This window comes from Syzygium oleosum, unplaced genomic scaffold (genome assembly GCF_021117445.2).
Source record: "Syzygium oleosum isolate NSW1041296 unplaced genomic scaffold, Sole_v2.1 Sole_v2.58, whole genome shotgun sequence".
NCBI classification, from domain to species: domain Eukaryota; kingdom Viridiplantae; phylum Streptophyta; class Magnoliopsida; order Myrtales; family Myrtaceae; genus Syzygium; species Syzygium oleosum.
Window position 1 is genome coordinate 273,755 of NW_026607542.1, and position 20,517 is coordinate 294,271.

The 20,517-nt window shown below is 40.0% G+C and overlaps 1 protein-coding gene across 2 annotated transcripts; it reads left to right on the plus strand.

The window, feature by feature from the left end:
• Nucleotides 1-9,200: 9,200 nt before the first annotated feature.
• LOC115689828 (methyl-CpG-binding domain protein 4-like protein) lies at nt 9,201-16,312 on the plus strand. 2 transcript variants are annotated; one of them, XM_030615995.2, is made up of 3 exons: nt 9,201-10,264; nt 15,540-15,736; nt 15,869-16,312. In XM_030615995.2, the coding sequence occupies exons 1-3, from the start codon at nt 9,266-9,268 to the stop codon at nt 15,993-15,995; spliced, it is 1,323 nt and encodes a 440-aa protein (XP_030471855.1). In that variant the 5' UTR covers nt 9,201-9,265; the 3' UTR covers nt 15,996-16,312. The 2 variants fall into 2 exon arrangements, with proteins under 2 accessions (XP_030471855.1, XP_056163682.1); XM_056307707.1 differs by having other exon boundaries at nt 15,904-16,312.
• The last annotated feature ends 4,205 nt before the right edge of the window (nt 16,313-20,517 follow it).

The following is a 20,517-nucleotide window of genomic DNA, read 5'->3' on the forward strand; positions in this document are numbered from 1 at the left end:
GCTATTAATGAACTAAAGCCAAAAGATAATGATGAAGAAGCCAAGCTTATCTAAGCATTATTGGCCCCCCTCTCTCTCTCCCTCTCGGCTTCTCTCTCTCTCTCTCTCTCTCTCTCTCTCTCTCTCTCTCTCTCTCTCTCTCCCTTGGCCGAATGGCCTTCTCGGCCCTTCCTTGGATTAGCCGATTATTGGCCTTGCTTGGGCTCATTATTGGTGACCATGAGTCACCATGAGCCATTAAATGCACAATTATGAAGGGCACAACTCAGCACTTTGGCATTAAATGAAGGGGACATATAAGTTAGGTACCAATAATGAAGGCTTAAATGGCATTAATTGAAGCCTTGACCAAGTCAACAATTTTTGTCTCTTTTCTTCAACAAAAATCTGAACCGTGGGAGGCCTACAAGCTGGCTGGTTCCACACAAAAATCTCTCGGGCCAATCGATTTACACGAAATCGGCTAAACGACGTTATACTCGCAACCCCGCATCATACTATTCTCAAATTTTCTAAGGGTTGTCCACGTTTAGTGGACCCGTTCAACCCGAGGTTTGATGCGAGAAAATCCCCAAAAACCATCTAACACAACCAAACCAAGGCCCAAGCAAAATGGAACAAGCCCAAGCAAATCGGGCTGCTGGGCGCATGGCCGGGCCTGACCGGGCGCGTGGCCGGGCGCAGTATCGGGCCGCACGGGCACAAGGCTGGGCCGCACGGGCACGCGGCCAGGCCATGGCCGGGCCGCACGAGCGCTGCGCCGGGCTGCACGGGCGACGTGCCGAGCGCCTTGCCTAGTCGCACAGGCGACTTGCCGAGCACCACGCCTGGTCACACGAGCGAAAGGTCGGTTTATGGCCAAACACGCGCAACGACTCATGAATGACACGATGCACAGCTCATGGCCATATTTCTTGGGCACGGGATGAGATCGAAACTGGATCTTATGGGCACAATGCCTGGCACAAGGGTCGGGCACAATGACCGGCACACGACCGAGCACGTAGCCGATCCGTGGCCTAGCTGACGGGCACGATGGCCGGTCATGACCGGGCACATGGCCTTAGCCGGCGCGACTGGCAATTTTGCCCGAGTTGCGACTAAGCCACTAGGCACATGGCCTAGCACATGTCTCATCTATGGCCTACCCAACTTAATGCAATAATCCGTGGCCGATTCGCGATCGAGCCACGTTCGAGTATCAACGACCCATGGTCGACCCTCAGTTGTCATGTAGCCTCGTGGAATCCAGTACCCCGGAATTAACTCATGGTCATCCGTGACTAATGATGGCCGTGCGGTATCACCCGCGACCGACATATGCCGATACCGGACTGATCCACAGTTATCCCAGACCGTTCCACTAACGGCCCTTATGGTCGATTGGTTATTCCACAGTCATATTACTCTAATCGTTTGCATAGTCAGGTGGTCATTCCACTGTCGATCCCTAGGCCAATTTATGGACAATCTTTCGATCGAACCATGACCAACCCTCAGTACACTCGTTCCGATCATACTGTCCATTCCATTACCGACCCTCGACTCGAATTACCTGCTCATCCATTTCTTACTAGCCCCGGCTTCCTAGGTCCGAAATCGGGGATGTCACATTTATCCCTTACAAACCAAATTTGAGCCAAAACAATGGAGAAGTTTTTCCAAAACAACCCTGTTAAGAACCACCCCACATTAGGGCAAACCAGGAGGTTTGTGGTTGACGGCTATGTAGAATAGAATCAAGAAAGATTTTATTGCATATTCTTGCATCAATCTTTCTGTGATAACTTCAGATGAAGTCATATGAAAGCTCAAGACATCCCAAGAGGAAGAAGAGCACTTCATTTCTTATACCCAAACACATTACCTTTGGTAAAGCCCAATTGAGCCTGAATATTCATTTCAGAACCTTAAATTGATGATTATCTATTCACACCGAAGCATGAGCATATGATCCACTTTGAATAAATAAGAAACAAAAGGCATGACACAAAGTCCTTAGAAAAAAAGTCAAAGGCAAAAGAATTAGGGGCATGAAAAAGCAGTGTGCCTAGTAAAAGTAAGGCCGAATGTCCAAGAAAAATGAAAAAAGAAAAGAAAATTCAAAAGAAAGCTCAAAATAAAAAGATCATGACAAAGCAAAGCCAAGATCATGAAAGATCATAGATCACAACAAGTGAGAATGAGCAAAAGAAAAGAGATCCTGATAAATATTTAGAGGACTCTGATGTTCATAAAAGAAAGATCTCTAATAGACAAAAGAAAAAAAGGTGGTTATGCCAAGAAGATCACCAATTTCATAAGAAACCTGAATTCAAACAAATTAGCCTTTTGAGCCTATCTAATACCAACAATACAACCTCTCCCCAAAGACTCTTCAGATTGGGATGTTGAGAGTAGAAACATGACTTTATGACAAGTATCATCGCTCAAAGAAGTGTATGCAATAATATCTTATCTTATCCTCGAGGTCCTTAACTTATAGACCTAAAGCAAGTTATGACGAAATCCTTTTTCTTGGCCTCAAAATGCCTAGCCTTTGAATAGCTATTGACCAAGCCAACATTACAACCTTTTGAAAGACCTTATCGGATCAATTGGATTGTATACATTACGAACATCTCCGAACACCTGAGGATTGGTTAAGAGAGATAAAATTGAGGGATATCAGATAATTCCCATTTCAATCAGATAAAGAAAAGACCAAGTTCATAGATTAAGACAAATCATTTCTAATGAAGGTCTTCCAAATGATCATTTCAAGTATTTCTTGAAAGATTGCAAGCACTTTATTCAAATAATTCCTTGAAAAGGAAATTTGATTGTCTAAAATGCATTAATGCGAAGAATGCATATTTCCAGACAATGTTTCAAAAGTTTTTGGTCAATTTAAAATCAAGTTTTCAAACAGTTTTCAAACAGTTGTCAATTTAAAAATAAAAACCACACTTCAAACAATTTTTGATTAATTTCAAAACCATTTTTCAAAATAGTTTTTGGTCAACTAAAAACCATACAAAGGTTAGCGAAACCTTAAAATCACATAACTCATGGTCAAGGCACTCATTGTTTGAAGCCTTCTCAAATCCTGCTGGCGAGGAGCCATTAGGTAAATTTCCAAAGTCCTACTGGGGAGAAGCCATTGGGCAAATTCCCAAAATCCTACTGGCGAAGAGCCACTAGGCAAATTCCCAAAGTCCTACTGGCGAGGAGTAACTAGGTAAATTTCTAAAGTCTTACTGGCAAAGAGCCACTAGGCAAATTTTCAAAGTCCTACTAGCGAGGAGCCACTAGGCAAATTCCCAAAGTCCTACTGGCGAGGAGTCACTAGGCAATTTCCAAAGTCCTACTAGCGAGGAGCCACTAGGCAATTTCCAAAGTCCTACTGGCGTTGAGCCACTAGGTAAATTTTCAAAGTCCTACTGGCGAGGAGCCACTAGGCAAATTTCTAAAGTCCTACTGACGAGGAGCCATTATGCAAATTTTCAAAGTCCTACTGGCGAGGAGCCACTAGGTAAATTTTCAAAGTCCTACTGGCGAGGAGCTACTAGGCAAATTTCCAAAGTCCTACTGGCGATGAGCCACTAGGCAAATTTCCAAAGTCCTACTGGCGAGGAGCCACTAGGCAATTTCCAAAGTCCTATTGGCGAGGAGCCACTAGGCAATTTTCAAAGTCCTACTGACGAGAAGCCACTAGGCAAATTTTCAAAGTCCTATTGAGGAGGAACCACTAGGCAATTTCCAAAGTCCTACTGGCGATAAGCCACTAGGCAAATTTCCAAAGTCCTACTGGCGAGGAGCTACTAAGCAAATTCCCAAAGTCCTACTAACGAGGAGTCACTAGGCAAATTTCCAAAGACCTACTGGCGAGGAGCCACTAGGCAAATTTCCAAAGACCTACTGGTGAGGAGCCACTAGGCAAATTTCCAAAGACCTACTGGTGAGGAACCACTAGGCAAATTTTCAAAGTCCTACTGACGAGGAGTCACTAGGCAATTTCCAAAGTTCTACTAATGAGGAGTCACTAGGTAATTTCTAAAGTTCTACTGACGAGGAGTCACTGGGCAAATTTTAAAGTCCTACTGGTAAGGAACCATTAGGCAAATTTCCAAATCCTCAAGCGAGGAGCCTCAGGTGTTTATGGTTCGTGGGTTCGTCCTTAAACCACGAAATCAAAGTAATCATCATAATCATCACCGCCATCAATTCATACTCTTGGATAAGCAACAAAGAAATGCTCACAAACAGGTAAGTTTCTCTCACTCAATCATTAAGAACCTCTCAAAATGTGTTCTGAAAAAAAACCTTTGGATTATATCACGAATTTCAAAAGCAAGATTCCTAATAAGTTGTTGTGAAATTTCCATTTTGTCTTGTTCATTGAGTCAACTAAAAATTCAAGTGTCACCTTGTCTTTAAGATCAACCTCTAACGAGCTCAATCTCAAAGAGAGGCACCTGTTGATACCTGATTTTTAGCTCATTTTTTTCATATTTTCAAAAATCTCAAAATTAGGATTAGGAATCTTGGCCAAGCCTAGAAACCTATTTCTAAACCAAAAATGATTTTTTTAGCATTTTCTTGAATTTTTCTTTAATTTCTTTTAGTGAAAATGAGTGAGAAAATCAAGAAAAATAGAAAATGGAATCAAAAAATTCTATAAAAATAGTCATTAGTCTCCTTTTAAATTCAATTTCACTAATACATCATCAATTTTGGAAAATCTCAATCGGACATGTGTTTTTCCCAAAATTGGGCAAAATCAAACCCGAATTGAACAAAAAATGCAATTAAATATTTTCTAGTCATTTTTGAGTCATAATGTCTTCACAACAAATGATTCTGGGACCTTGAATTACATAATAGTCAGTCCAATTGCACAATTTGTTAAAGAAATCAGAAAACCCCAAAATTCAATTGAAAATTAGGAATTTTTTAATCCAAATTGGGAATCGTGTCCAATTCGAAATTGTCGAACCATGAGACCATCATTTCTAAGGATAATAAGATGTGGGTAATTCAATTTTGGTACTAATTTTGCCTAATCATGTCATTAAGGCATTGAATTGAACAAAATCCCAATAACCCGAATACAAAAGTTCGAAAATCTTGGACATGATTTTGTCAAAAATTTGGGAAAATCACATATTTTGGGTTTATAATGTTATGAGAAATTCAATTTTGGGATTTAATTTTGAAAATTCGGTTGAAATTGGGCTCAATTTGAATTTTTAATCAAAACCGGGTCGGCCGGGTCAACCCCGACCCGACCCGGGTCTGCCTTTCTTCCTCACCCGACTCGCCCAAAACGTGCGATAAACCCAGAAAATATCTTCTCAAACCCAAAACTTTAAGAACTTCGCCCGATCAATCTAGCACATGAAAGTCAAGATGCCAGCCGGAGATTCTCCAGCTGATACCAGAGAATCATCCTAACTAATTCTAAGTTGGTGGAAACAAACTTTGGGCAGGAAAATTGATCAACAAAAACAAGAAAAAACTGAACATTATGAAGAAAGCGTGCTCAATGAAATTACCGAGAGAGAGAGAGCGTAAAATCTAGAGAGAGAAGAAGGTAGAGGTCCCCTTCTGAGCGTTCGGCGCCACCCTTTACGGCGGAGCGCCAGCAAATCAAAGCTTGGGCGTGACCTCCCTCCCTAGGTTCAGTAAGGTCGACCGTGCGTGAAGGCCTGAAACTCAGGCTCGGTCAGTGTAGCTAGGCATTCTCCGACGAAGCTAAAGTCACCAAATCGAAGCTCAGATATCAAGGAAGAACGTCACATGTGCCGATCAGCACGGGAGTCTCATTTCAATCTTCATTAAAAGCGGGTAAACTTCGATCTTCGTCACGATTTAGATGAAATTCCATAATATACTATTCGGTTCAATCTTATTGTTCTAGTGATTTTCTTTGCAATTTTGTATTTCTAGATGTTCAAAACTTGTTTCTGATCACGTTTTATGTCATTTGATTGCATCTTGATTGGAAAATATGCATGAATCATCTCGGTCGTCCATTAAATCATCTCGCCGGAGCTCAGGAACCCTCACCGGAGAGTCACCGTGGCCACAAGGCCGTCCAAGTTAGCTTCTCCTAACTTTGTTTGATAGATTGATATTCATTTTGGGCGATTTAGATGGTTAGGGCGATTAGAATCAGGATTTGAAGTTTGATAAAGTTAATCTAAGATAGTTACAAGGTAGGTTTTTCCGATCGGCTTTTCGCCGGACGGCGAACGTCTGGTGGCATTCCGATTAGGTTAGACTGATATTAGATGATATGGGCTTGAGAATGGATCAACTGAGATGGTCAAAATCACATCGGAAGGTCATCGGAATTTGGCTTGAAGTGACGGTCTTGAAAATGTTTAATATAGAATCATGCCTACCAGGTACTCAGCGAAATGCCAAAGAGAAAAAGCATCCAAACGGTGCAGTTTTGGCACCGTACCTGCCAGAGAAGGTGACCGGTGCTAACGCCGGCGAGGTCCGGTTCGGTCAAACCGAATCGGGTTGAACCGGGCCGATCCGGTTCACTAATCCAGCGGGAAAAATAAAAAAAAAGTTGATTAAAAAAATCAATAAATCAATAAAAATAGAAAAAATTAGAAAATTCTTTAAAAAAATCAGAAAAATCGAAAAATTTTATAAATTTTCGAAAAATTCATAAAAATACAAAAATTAGAAAATTTCACAAAAAAATAAAAAAAATTAGAAAATTCATAAAAATCCAGAAAATTCTGAAAATACAAATAAAAATGTGAAAAATTCAGAAAGTCTATAAAAAATTAGAAAATTCATAAAAATTTTCAGAAAATCATAAAAATCAATTCTCGGCTAATGAAATTATTAGAAATTTAATTTTCGAAAAAAAAAAAATAAAAAATAAAAAATTTCAAAAATTCATAGAATGATCCAAAAACACTATGGCCAACCTTTGAAAATGAAATTTAAATTTTTGGAAGTGCCCAAGTGGCATTTTTAGAAAACCTCAAATTCAGGGATTATAACCCCTAAAAAATCTTAAAACCCTAAAAAGACACAAATCATGGAATGAATAAGCCTTTAGGGCTTCATTAGGGTTTGGATGTTTTGGTTGGATTTCATTTTTAGAGACAATTTAGAATTGTTTAGTTTGATTGACCTTGATTGCGCATTTAATTCTTGATTGATTTTCCCTGCAATTAAAATGGATAGGATTAGTGGATAGGCCTCGGAAACTTGTGTGACACGTTAGACAACATATCGTTCTTAGGTACCGAAAGGGCGTTAGGGATCTCGATTTAGGATCATTAGCATAACCAAGTCCCTGTACTCAGAATCTCTGATTCGTAGAATCATGATATTTCTCCCATACCCGATTAGGTTTCTAGTCAACCTACCAATAATGACTAGTGGCGACTCCAAAATCGAAAACTTAGACTAAATAGGAAAATACCATCCGCTGTCACATGAGGTATGATCTGGGAGATACCCTTACACGGAAATACCTCCTTAGCGCGCAAATCCCGAAAGTCCCAAAAAAAAAGCGCGGCGCAACAATCATATTATGTGGCCTAAGGAAGATTTGGTCATGATGGCTCAAGATTTGTCTTGGGGAAGAAGTTAGTGGCTCATGACCAAGTGTGCCAATTAGAAATGTACACATTAGCTTCATGATTTCCCTAAGAGCTTAGGCATGCTACATCCTCTCATTAGGCATGCCACCTCTTATTGTTAGACTTGCCACTCATCCAATAGGCTAGCCTACTCATTTTAGTAGGCTTGCCACTTCAAGGAAATCAATTGGACCACTTAGACAAGCAATGATGAAAATGAAACCTATAAATAGAAGGATCCCCTTTTTCAGTTCCACACTTTGGGCTCACTATCTCTCTTCCTCTCCCTTGCATGCCACCTCCTCCTTTAGGTCATTTCTTGGCAAGCCCCCTCTAATTCATCTTTAGGTAAGTGAAATTACTAACCCTTAGCTAGGGTGATATGCTGCGTTATTGAATTTGGACGTGTGCTCACCCGTACTTTGTCGTGTGTATGATGTTCTTTTCTATGGTTTGCTCATGTGGCATATTTGAGTGTGTTCATGCCTCAAGACAAGGTCGAGGTTCACTCAACTTGAAATCAACGCTAAGGCGAGATAAACCAAGCATAAGCCTTGGTCGGCATTGAGGTGTGCCGGTTCCAAGTCTTGCTCGGTGCGGGGATTGGCGCTAGGTGTTCAGTTTATGCCATGAATCAAGGATTGTTTCTGGCATACCATATAGTGAGGGTCATGACATACATGCACTCGTTTGAGCACGCCCACGAGCATTGTATATGCATTGGCTAAGAAACAAAGATAAGAATCTGGCTTGCATGAATGCCAGTTGTGTGGTCACATAAAGGAAATAGCCGTTGCCAATGGATTTTGGTGACGTTGCCTAGTGGATTCCGGATGCCTAGCCTAAAGCTGGAAGCCCTTATGAGATGCCTGATGGATTCCGAATGCCCAACCTGAAGCTAGAAGCCCCTGAGAGTATGGGATGCCCGGTATATTTCATATGTCTAGCCTGAGACTGAAACCCCTGAAAGTATGGGAAGAACCGTGTGAGATGCTTAATGAACTTTTAATGTATGTTGATGTGTGTTGTTGTTAAGTTTGTTGATAAGCCGAAAGTAAATCGTGCCTTGACGGTAAACCGGAATTGATCACATGCATATAGTTGAGGTACAACAATAGTGTTGCTATTGATCTGTCATCGATGATGTGATGCTAGCGATGTTCGCATGCTGGGTTCGACGGCGAGATGTCCTCCTAACTCAGGATTAGTGATTTTGCTTACTGAGTCCTCGATTCACTCTGTTATGTTTTCAAACTTGTAGGTATGGATGTATCACCTCCTCTTTGCATATTCAACTGTGAAAACCAAGAAAGGAGGGCAGAAAAAAAAATTAGAGAATTCAAAATTTCCTACAAGTAGGCCAAATATTGACACTTGTCACTCATTGAATGGTTCGTCTTAAATATGATATGGCACAACGGATTTACCCAATATTTTCTACTAAGCGCGGACATTGTATTTTTATTAATTTTTTTTTTCGTTTGCGGATGACGTGGCGGGAACAAAGTTGGCGGTCTTTCTTTGGTTTGGCGCCGATTGCCAAATAAAAAAAAAAAGGAAAAGCGAAAATCTAAAAGGAATAAATAAATAAAAAATAAGAAAAGAAAAGAGGGAGATTTCATTGTCGTTCCTTCTTCCCAAAATCGCAGACTCCTGAGGGAGATGCCATGGAGAAGAAGAGGAAGAAGAGAGCCGACGATGGCGAGGAGCCCGCCGCCGCCGTCGTCTCTCCGTACTTTCAGAAGAAGCGGACGGCACAGAAGAAGAGAGCAAGCGGTCAAGCGACGGACGCTGATCTCGAACAGGGAGGCCCTCCCGTCAGCGAGAAGATCCTGGAGATGATCTCGCGGTTCACTTACACGGGTGGCCCGGTGACGAAGAGGAAGGAGGTCGTGCCGATTGCGCGCCCCGACGGCGGGCCCAGACTCTCTCCTTATTTCCAGCAGAAGAAGAGCAACAGCGAAGGCAGCGGCGGCGCTGTTGGCGGTGCCGGTGGTGGTAGCGTTGGAGGGGGAAATCCAGATGACGGGAAACCACAGTCGTGGGCCAAGGCGAGGCCGAGTGCGAGAGCGAAGGCAGGCAACGTTGTGAAGGTTTCTCCCTACTTCCAAAAGGCCAGTGAGGAGTCGCCGCAGCCGCAGAGCGACGGGAGAGCGAGAGCGCGAGGGAAGGAGCAGGCGGTTAAGATTATTAAGGTTTCGCCGTACTTCCAGAAGGCCGAAGATGGGGCGCCGCAGCTGCAGCCGCAGCCGCAGCCGCAGAGCGACGGGAGAGCGAGAGCGCGAGGGAAGAAGAAGGCAGTTAAGATTATTAAGGTTTCGGCGTACTTCCAGAAGGCCCAAGATGGGGCGCCACAGCCGCAGCCGCAGCCGCAGCCGCAGCGCAAGGCGAGAGCAAGGAAGGTTAGGGTTTCGAAGAAGAAGGCCGATGAGGAAGGGGAAGGCACGGAAGCGAAGCCGAGAGCGAAGAGGAAGGGGCGGGAGTATGACAGGAGGAGGGTGTTGACTGCGGCGGAGAAGAGAGCGGAGGCGTACAGGAGGAAGAGCCCCGATAACACGTGGAAGCCACCGCGCTCTGTCCACCGTCTCCTGCAAGAGAGCCACTGGCATGATCCTTGGCGTGTTCTCGTCATCTGTATGCTTCTCAATGTCACCACTGGCAAACAGGTATCACTGATTCCTTCCTTCTCTCGGTCGATCCTATTTTGATTGCATGCATACAATGGATGTTGGTTTAAGTAGATTATGTGCAACTAAACGGTTCTCCTTTTCCTCTGTTTATTTAGAATCATGGTCCCGTTTCAGTAATTTTTAGAGATTTTAGTTAAGAGTCTTGTGAGCTACTCTTGGTTTGAGAAGCTTTTAAAGTTTTTGAGTTCAGAAAGATCGTTTAGTCTTAGCTCAACCTGCTGAGCAGGGGATGGGGCCAATGTCTCTCTGATAACTTGAAAAGGATAATCTCCTTAATGCCTTTGAGATGAGCAGCACTAGGACATTTTGTACAATGGTGGCCACAAAATGAATGGGAAATTACTATTATGCAAGGAGATTGTCCCCACGATCCGAAAGTCTGATGCTTCGTACAGATATGTTATCAATTCCTAGAAAATAAGGATTTAGCCGACGACATTTTAGTTTTTATGTGGTTCGGGTGCAAAACTCTTTGTCAAGCATTGATAATGAATTCGCACATTCATGTGTTCACCTTATAATAACATCCTTAAATTTTAGATGCAGCACAAGAATAATGGCCAAAATACTATGCAAATGCTTGTTTGAGAATGGAGCTAGTTACATTAAGAGGAATTTTGGTTACTGATATTCAATTAGGTTTGTTTCTATTTAAGCATGTACTGAGTGGGGTTGCAATTTGGACCCTTGTTTAATTGATTCTAGTAGGTTTGGATTCAATGGTTAGATATTTAGTGGTGTCAACACCTGTAGAACAATGGTGTCAAATTGGCATGTATTGAAAAGTTTTATGATTACTAATGAAAATGTATATATGTTTTGTGCGGGCTATGCTAGAACTGCCCCAGATGATCAGCAAACTACAACTAATAAGTGTTCTTCCAAGTGGAAGAATTGGGAACCAACTCTCCCATAGAGAATATTAGAATGAAGTTGAAAAGGCCGAAACATTTTGACCGTTTCACAGATCTTGATTCGTGCTAATCACAGACTTCAGTTTAGTGAAGCTTCACACTTCTATACGTATTGCTAAACTTTTAACTAAGAAAGAGTGACAGTTGCTTCTTCAAATCTTTCCAAAGGCTGGGAGGGACAAAATTTTGAAATTATGTTCAGTCATACAAGGACCTACTTCAAAGTGGATTGCTGCAAATCACAAGATTGAGTTTTGTAAGTTGATAGGCGACCTCGTATTAACGCAATTTATTCTAATTGCGTCTACCCAAATTAATCTATAAATTCCTGTGCATAACCCAGACATAGTACTAGTGAATAATGACATGGGCGCATGTAGAAGAAATCTGCAAGAGGAAAATTCTGATAATGAGGCATGAGAAAGTAGTTTGTCTGTATTGCAGGTCAATTCTTCTGCTGATTTTCCTTTGTATCTGAACAGGCACGAACTTGTTCGATAGTTTAAGTATGATTATGCAATGAATTGCTTACTTGTAAAAAGACAAAAGTAGTTAGTTTCTCATTCCATCTAATATGGAGTTTTGTGAATGGAGCTAGTGGCAGATTATTATTACTATTATTATTGGTATTATAATTTTGGGTGGTAGGTTGGGTTTCATTAATGTAGAGGAGCTCGGATGTGTTTGCGTCTTGGAAAGGTTAACTTCTATTTTAATATTTTCCGGATTTTCATTCGTGGTGGATCCCTTTTCCAGCTTGGGTGTTAATATATATTTTATTTTTATTTTTCTATCCTAATTATGATTTAAAGGTAAGTACGTTAAATTCTTCATGAAGTTCCTCTATGGTACTAATTTAAATTGTAAATAATATAAGCAACAATTTATCAGTTAAAGTGGTTTACTTTTTTCAAAAAACTAGAAGACGAGGTGGTTATCAGACATTTTTCCATCTAGATAACTATCTTGCAGCTATAAAACAAAAAACTGGAAAAAAAATTTGCCACCAAAATTCACTTGCCTTGTGCACTGGTTTTATTAGTGATCTTCTGTATAAGTTTCTCAGATATGGCATGCTAGCTTTTTTACCCCTCTCTTCCCTAAGGTTTTTGAACATTGTTTCAGGTCCTGATTTCTGTGGCATGACATAATTTTAAAAGAGATTCCACCAAATGTACTGCCTTCAAACTGGTTCTTTAACAAACTTTCATGTGAGATTATATTCATAGATTCTAATTATCGATACCATTTTTCTCAAAAAAGTGATGTACTGTGTTTTGAGTTATGGTTACTCCATGGTTTAGAAGAATGAAGGTAATTATGATATGCTGTGATCGATACTTTATCTGCAACCTTCAGTTACATGTATATATTTGAAAATTATAACTTCCAAAGGAAATTTAGAAATTTGTTGAAATTGGTCTCAAGTTAGCTATCTGAAAGGAGAAATTTTGACATTTGTCATTTTATCTTGTTACTATGAAAGATGAATTTAGCATAAGTGTAAACAGCACAAAAAAAATTTCAAACTTACTTCGCTTTGACCTCATCATGTGCATAAGCTTGCTGTGCCTGAGAACTTCTAAGGAACACTTTTTTATTTGTCAGTTACTTTATAGAAGTAACACTTATTTGTTGGAGTGAGTGACGGATTATAAATTGACGGCAGCTTTAGGACTAAGTGGCATAATTGTGGAGCAAGGTGTGAGTCAAGTTTTATGTGCTTTTCTTTCTTTATTCTCTCGTTCTTTCTTTTCCTATTTCAAAAATTGAAGTTCGCTGGTTTCTTCTCGTCCTTAATTTTACTCAATCATTTCCCTAAGATAGAGCTTGCCAATATTGCTGGAATCTTTTTAAAGAAACTGATGGTTATAGTATGTGAAATGTCAACAGGCAGTAGAAGTTGTAGAGACCCTGTTAGGCATGTTTCCTCTAAAGTTGGACATATTCCTGAAAATGGCCCCTCTCCCAGACCTTTCGTGAGGAAAATGTTTTGTTTTTCCTTTCTTTGTAGCAATATTGATCTCCATGTACTAACGACGGCATTGGAATTCTTCTAATTACAAAATCATTTGTTATCAATGGTAAACTAATATTTTAACTTAAAATCTATCATTAGTTGATTTCCGTTGAACAAGGAGTTTTAGATTACATGCTTGGATAGCCTCATGACATGATCGGCAGGCTTGGCAAAGTTGAGTCCAGGTTGAGTTTTCAATTTATGCAACTTTGTCTTTTTATATAGTTTGTTAATTGGGTTTACTAGTCAAGCTCAAATTTCCTTAACAGGTTAGTTTGCATTATTTTATTGTGAAGTTTATTCTAAAAACAAGTCTTGTCACAGGTTTGCAATTGGTTGCTTAAATTGAGTCTCTTGAAAAGAAATGAAGATCTTTTAGTTTGCACGTGTTTTTTCAGTCTCTAGGAGGCTGCATTGCAGCCTTGTCAGTGTCTTAAAATGGCGATTTGTTGTTTTCTCCTCATGTCTCAGTATTTAGTGCTCCTTTGAGGTCCTGCTAATTTGCTGTAAAACTATCATCTGTCAACTCTTGTTATCATTTGGTGTGTGTGGATTCTTGCACATGATCCCTGTAGCTACATATTGCAACTTTGGTTAAGAAGAAAATGTATTTTTGCTGTAAAATAACTGTTCGTCAACTCTTGTTATAATTTTGGCGTGTGTTGATTCTTGCACATGCCCCCTGATTTTTTCTAGCTACATATTGCATTTTCGGCTTAGAGGAATCGTAGTTACTATACGTGTGATGTGAATGTGCCCCTGGTCTTGTGTATTTCTTGTTCTTGGTCAGTGGTCCCTTTGGAACAATTGTGATGAGCGGGTTTTTGAGAACACTTTTTTCTACTCTTCGGAAACATATGAAGAACTTGGCAATGTAGATTACTCAATCCTTCAAGGTATCACTTCATAGGACTAGTCAACATATTCAGGTATGTTGCCATGTTTCTCCTGAGCATTGCCTCAAATTAAACACAGATTGTGGACATTTCTCAATGCTCTTTCCTCCGGGAAGGGTGGTCTTCTATTTAATCATGAGGGAGAATGAGTTATTGATTTTGCTTTCCCATTGGCTGACTATTCAAATGTAGCCCCTGAATTAATGGCTCTTAGATAAGGGCTGAGTTTGGCATGGGAAAAAGGTTTTTCAAAAGTCATCTTGAACTAAAAGGCAAATTAGCAAAGTAGTCTTATTACTAATTAATTCTCCTTAGAATGCATTCTTTCCGCATCTGTTGGATTGCAGGGGAGCTTATTCATTGTGAGTGGGAATGTTATGCGACAGTTTTATGCGGAATGCCAATGTTGCATGAACTTTCTAGCAAAGCTCGTCTTTCTAATTATTTACTTTTTGTTTTCCTCCTCTTAAATTAGGGGTGATCACTGGGTTTGGTTCAGGGTGTTCACTAGGTCTGGTTTAACCCAGGAGGAACTGGTTGGAACCTGCCTGGTTGGTCCAGTCCAAGGTTGGTTAAGGTGGGAACCAGTCCTGTTCTCAATTTAGAAAACCAGGAACTGCCATGACCGGGTCAGTTCTTGGAAATCCACTGGATTCAACCCAGCAACCAGACCGGCCAGGATGGTTCCGAGGTAGCTGGTTTGGAATCGGTCCTTGACCTTAGCCACCCCCAGAAAAAAACCCACATCACACTAAGGTATAATCCGATCTGTCTTCAATTTTGAGAGCACAAAAGCAGGACTGCAATGCCAGCAAGAGCTCTTGGGTTGAAGCATCACCAGCAATTATTTAAATTTACATAACCTGAATTTTTTAGGAAAATCTTAAAACCCTAACGGTGGCTTCACATCTTTTTCCTCTGAAACGGGAGGTCAAATCTGGAAACGTCAAGGGAAAGCAATCCCCCTAGCGAATGAAAGAACATTGTTCATTTTTCTGAGTAGAAGTCTTGAGAATTATATTCAGTGCTGAAATGTGAGCATGCAATACTGGCTCGTAACTCATACTTGTGGGATATCTACGGCTATTGGTTTTGGTTAAGGACTCGCTCTTTTCTTTCTGTTCTTTCTTATGATTTACCTTGTGGCATATTTTCGGTTCAGTGTATGATATAAAAGATAAATGTGGACCTTTTTTGGTCTTTTGGATTTAAAGAATAGATGTAGACCTTTCTCGAGCTTTTAAATGTCTTGTATATAGTAGTATGGTTTAAGCTGCAGTATTGACCGACTTTTTGGTGCTTCATTAAAGTAGTGAGATAGGTGGGGGAGAAGCTTGGAGAGCTGGTAGTTAATTTTTATTTGTTTGTACATCAATCTTACTCGTGGAATGTGAGATTAACTAATGACCGATCTTTTACAGACGAGTCAGTACTTAGATGCCCTGTTCAAGGAATATCCCGATGCCACAAAGGCTGCAGAGGCTTCTGTAGAAACTCTAGAGTCTATTATTCAGTACCTTGGTTTAAAGAGGAAGAGGGCTAGAATGATAATGCAAATGTCACGTGAATACCTCGATGAGAGCTGGACTCATGTGACTCAGCTACATGGTGTTGGCAAGTAAGTGGGGCAATGGTTGTGGTCTGTCTCTTTGTATGTCATCATTTAACGTCGATTAGATTTAAGAATATTTCAAAGTTGGCCGGGAATCATATGGTAGTAATGTGCTTTGCTTTTCATTTCTTTGGGCAGGTATGCAGCCGATGCTTATGCAATATTCTGTACAGGAAAGTGGAAAGAAGTGAATCCTCTGGATCATAAACTTCAGGATTACTGGGAATATTTATGGTGGCTCGAGGATAGAAGACTATTGCAATAGGCGCTCAAAGTGTCCGATGAGCACTTCTTTTTGGTTTCGTAGAATTACTGGTTTCGCAATAGTACATAAACCTGAAAACCGGTTGTTAGTTTTTGGCTTGAACATGCTGTCCGAGCAATTAATTATTTTGTGGGCACTGTATATGGTGATATGCTCCTCGTTGACCCTCTCTGGTCCATGTCCCTCTTGGGGGTTCTTGTTTATGTAGTAGAGTTGCCAGAGAAAAGCTTTCATTTTGGTTAAATTGTCTGATCAAACAGTGAGTTATGTTCTGAAGTTTGTTATATGAATTCTAATGTAAACATTTCAGTTTTGTCGATGTAGTTCTACCTAAACCTTTGGGAGAATTTTCAATTCAGTTATTCCAGTCACTTTTAACCCAAAAATGCTAATGTACCGGTTTAGTCATTGCCAAGGGTCTTACGAGGTAAGGCCGACATGTGGATAAGTAGTCATGGCCACGGTTCGGAACCGGCCAGTTCCGGTTCACTCCGGTTCGTGGCCATGTGTGAACCGGAACCGGCCGGTTCGTAATTTAAAAATAAAATAAATAAATTATGAAATAAAAAATAATGAATTATAAAATTATGAAATAATGAATTATTCAATATAAATTGTAATCAAAATGTAAATTGTAAGGGTGATTGGTTCTCGATTCGGTCCGGTTCCGTTCGGAACCGGGAACCGAACCGGTAAGACCGGTCCCTTAATTTTAGAACTAGGAACCGGACCGGCAAATCATAGAACCGGAACTGGACTATTGGTCCGGTCTGGTTCTAGGCGGTCTAATGGAACCCTTTGCTCTTAACTAGCAAAGGATCATAGCACCAAAATGCATACAACTTCACCTGCTCATGGCTTGGCTTGGGTTTTATACACAACCCCTTTGATGGTCTCTTTATTCCCATTCGATGTGGGACTCTTGGCATTTGCATGAAAACAAGCCAAGAGTCTCACATTGAAGGTGTTCAAGGCAAGCCGAGAGTCCCACATCGAATGGGAACGAAGATACATTAGAATCATTGTGTATAAAACCCAAGCCAAGCCTTGTAATTAGAGTTCAATACACCCAAGCCAAGTATTGTAATTAGAGATCAATGCACTTACAATGCATGGCAATTAGAGTTCAAATTGTTTTATAAAAAAAAAAAATAATAATGAAATTTTTTTAAAAAAATTTCGTTATTATTTTTTTAAAAATAATTTGGAACCGGGCCCAGAACCGCCGGTTCCGGGCCGGTCCCAAAATTGTTGGAATCGGAACCGGGCCTGTAGGCCACGGGCCGGTTCCGATTCCGAACCGCGGGCCCGGTCAACGGGCCGGGCCCGGGTTTGACCGGGCCGATTCCGGGCCAAAACTAGCCTGTGGCCATGACTATGGATAAGTTTAACGCCGTTTTGCTAAATATTTAATCTTTTGATTTTTTTTTCTTTTATTTCCTTCTGCTCTTCATCTTCTTCATCAGATTTCCTTGTTACTGTTCATCCGCTATCGTTATTGGTGGTCTTACTATGGTAATTGCATGAAGAGGGCAATTATCTTTATCCTTTTCCTTTCAATAATTCTCTCTTTTTAGTATATTTAATCTATTTTTATTTATTTAGGCCATTGTTACCGCGGCATAAAAACACCAACGTGATGGCTATATCACGTGGGATAGGTAGAAATAGTTTAACCGTTTTATTTTGATAATATCTATTTTGTCGGAACAATTCAAATTCAAATTACACAAGTACTATGAGGTTTATTCATCTATTTTCCTTTTAATTGAACGCCACATTAGTATGACGAAAGGATTTTGCTTCCTATATTTATCGGATATTCTTAGCAATTTGTTGAAGTATCTTTGATAATACGTGACGGTGGAATGACTTGATTCGGCTGAGAAAATTAATTGACCATTGAGCACTTGCTTGGTCACGAAACAAAATTTCTAGGAAAATTGGAAAAGAATAAACACACAAAAAAAATATGCCATGTAAATAGAAATTATAATGAATGCCACTAGATATTGCTGGTTTTACTCACCGCGACATTCTTAGACGCATAATTTTCAAAAGTAAATTGCATAAAAATATTATTCGAAAAGGTTTCTTGAAATTTCATTCTTTTAGTTTATATAGGGTTAATACCACAAAAAACGGCAAATTGGTACACCTAAGACAAATTTACCTTAAATTAATTTTTAACCACCAAAATCCCCAAATTGGTACACTTGTGATAATTTTATCCTCCGTTAGTTTTCGCTAAATTTTATCGTCAAATTTTTGAGTTGGATGATACGTGACAGTTGACTAGTGTACTAGTTTGAGGTTTCACCCTCCATTTGTCACATGTGTACTAATTTGTGATTTTTCGTAATATTAATCCAATTTAAAAAAGGGTAAATTTGTCACAAATGTATCAATTTGAGATTTTTAGTTGTCAAAAAATTAATCTAAGGTAAATTTGTCATAGGTGTATTAGTTTGGGGTTTTTCAATGTCCTGTTTTGGAGACGGAAGGAGTGCCATCTCCACTGTCAAAATGTCAAAATCTAATACTACGTGCACTAGTTAGTCAGTGGGACCTCCCTTGGATACCATACATGCTACGAAGTTCCCAGGACCTGGAAAAATTAGTCCTACGCCTGACTGACCTCTCCCTATTGAAGGTTGTTCATTTGCTTTGATATTTTCAATTGGCTTCTTGTGCAGACTTCTTTCTCGCACTAATGGTTAAACAGTGAGTTAAAACTTTGGAAGCACATAAAGATGATCAATCTCAAATTCTTATTTGTTTTAGCAATCGAAAATTGCCCATGACTCTGTCAGTCTACTCTACATTTGTGCAGGGCAATATTAACTTGTTTTGGACCTAAGTATGTCCTTAAAAGGCTTCGTCTGAATTCTAGAACATTAAACACAGGGGTATTCCTTCAGGAGAGAGAAGAAAAAGTTTTAATTCGTGTTTTAAAGTAACTGCAGTGCTATGCTGGAGGTTCTTTTGCTGCCATGTAGGTCGGGATCTTGAACTAATAGGTTACCAATGAGCACCTAGAAAGAGAAGCTATTTTATTGTGTGGACGAGTTTAAGAGCTCAAATTGATTAAGACTCCATATAAAGTAAAACTGACTAGCATCTGCGGTGGACAAATGAAGGTTGTTTGTTTGAAATTTTAGTGAGCCAATGAATTCCTTTTTCTAGTGGATCCAATCTAATATGAAGTAATATTCTTAAATGGGGTATTCATGTGCAGTTTGAGCTTGATGAAGGATTTAAAGAACATTTTAACTTTGACGAAGAAGATTTTTTGTGCTCAAGATAGGGGATATTTGAATGTTTGGTGAAACATCTCAAGAGAGTTGAGATCATCGGCTTTGAAGCTAGTAGTTTTCGGTCGAAACATTTGTTTGTGCTGATTAAGTTTCTTCATGGGTGTCGCGCTGCGCTTTCTTTTTTTGGGGCTTTCGGGGTTTGCGCGCTAAGGAGGTATTTCCGTGTAAGGGTCTCTCCCAGACCATACCTCACGTGACAGTGGAAGGTAATTTCTTATTTAGTCTAGGTTTGTGATTTTGGAGTTGCCACTAGTCATTATTGGTAGGTAGATTAGAAATCTAATCGAGGTACGGGAGAAATACCACGATTCTATAAACCAGAGATTCTGAGTACGGGGATTTGGTTACGTTATTGATCTCAAATCGAAATCCCTAACGCCCTTTCGGTACGTAAGAACGATATGATGTCTAACGTGTCATGCAAATTTCCGATGCTTACCCACTAATCCTATCCGTTCTAATCGCAGGAAAGACCAAACAAGTATTAAATGCACAATCAAAGTCAATCAAATCAATCAATCCTAAGTGGTCTCTAAAACGAAAAATTAATCAAAACACCCAAACCCTAATGAAGCTCTAAAAGCTTGTTCATTTCATGATTTACACATTTTTAGGGTTTTTTAGGGGTTATAATCCCTGAATTTTGAAATTTTCTAAAAATGCCACTTGGGCACTTCCAAAAATTCAAGTTTCACTTTTTATGGTTGGCCACGATGTTTTTGGACCATTCTGTGAATTTTCAAAATTTTTGATTTTTTTTTTCCGGAAATTTTATTAAAACCGCTAATTGATTTTTTATGATTTTTTGAAAATTTTTATGAATTTTCCGATTTTTTTCAATTTTTTTATTGATTTTCTAAATTTTTTATTTTTTTCAAGATTTTTTTATGTTTTATGTTTTATTATTATTATTATTTTTATTTTAAATTTTTTATATCTTTCCCGCCAGGAGTCGAACCGGACCGGCTCGGTTTGACCCGGTTCAGCTTGGCCGAACCGGGCTTCGCCGGCGCCGGTCGCCGGCCTTCTTCTCCGACAAGCACGATGCCAAAACGACACCGTTTCGGGCCTTCTTCACTGAGGCATTTTCACAAACAGTTGGTGGGCACTATTCTGAGTTCAAGGTTTTCGAGGCCGCCGGTTTGAGCTCGTCGCCAACGAGCCTCCGGCGACCTTTTGACCATTTCTTTTGATCCATTACCAAG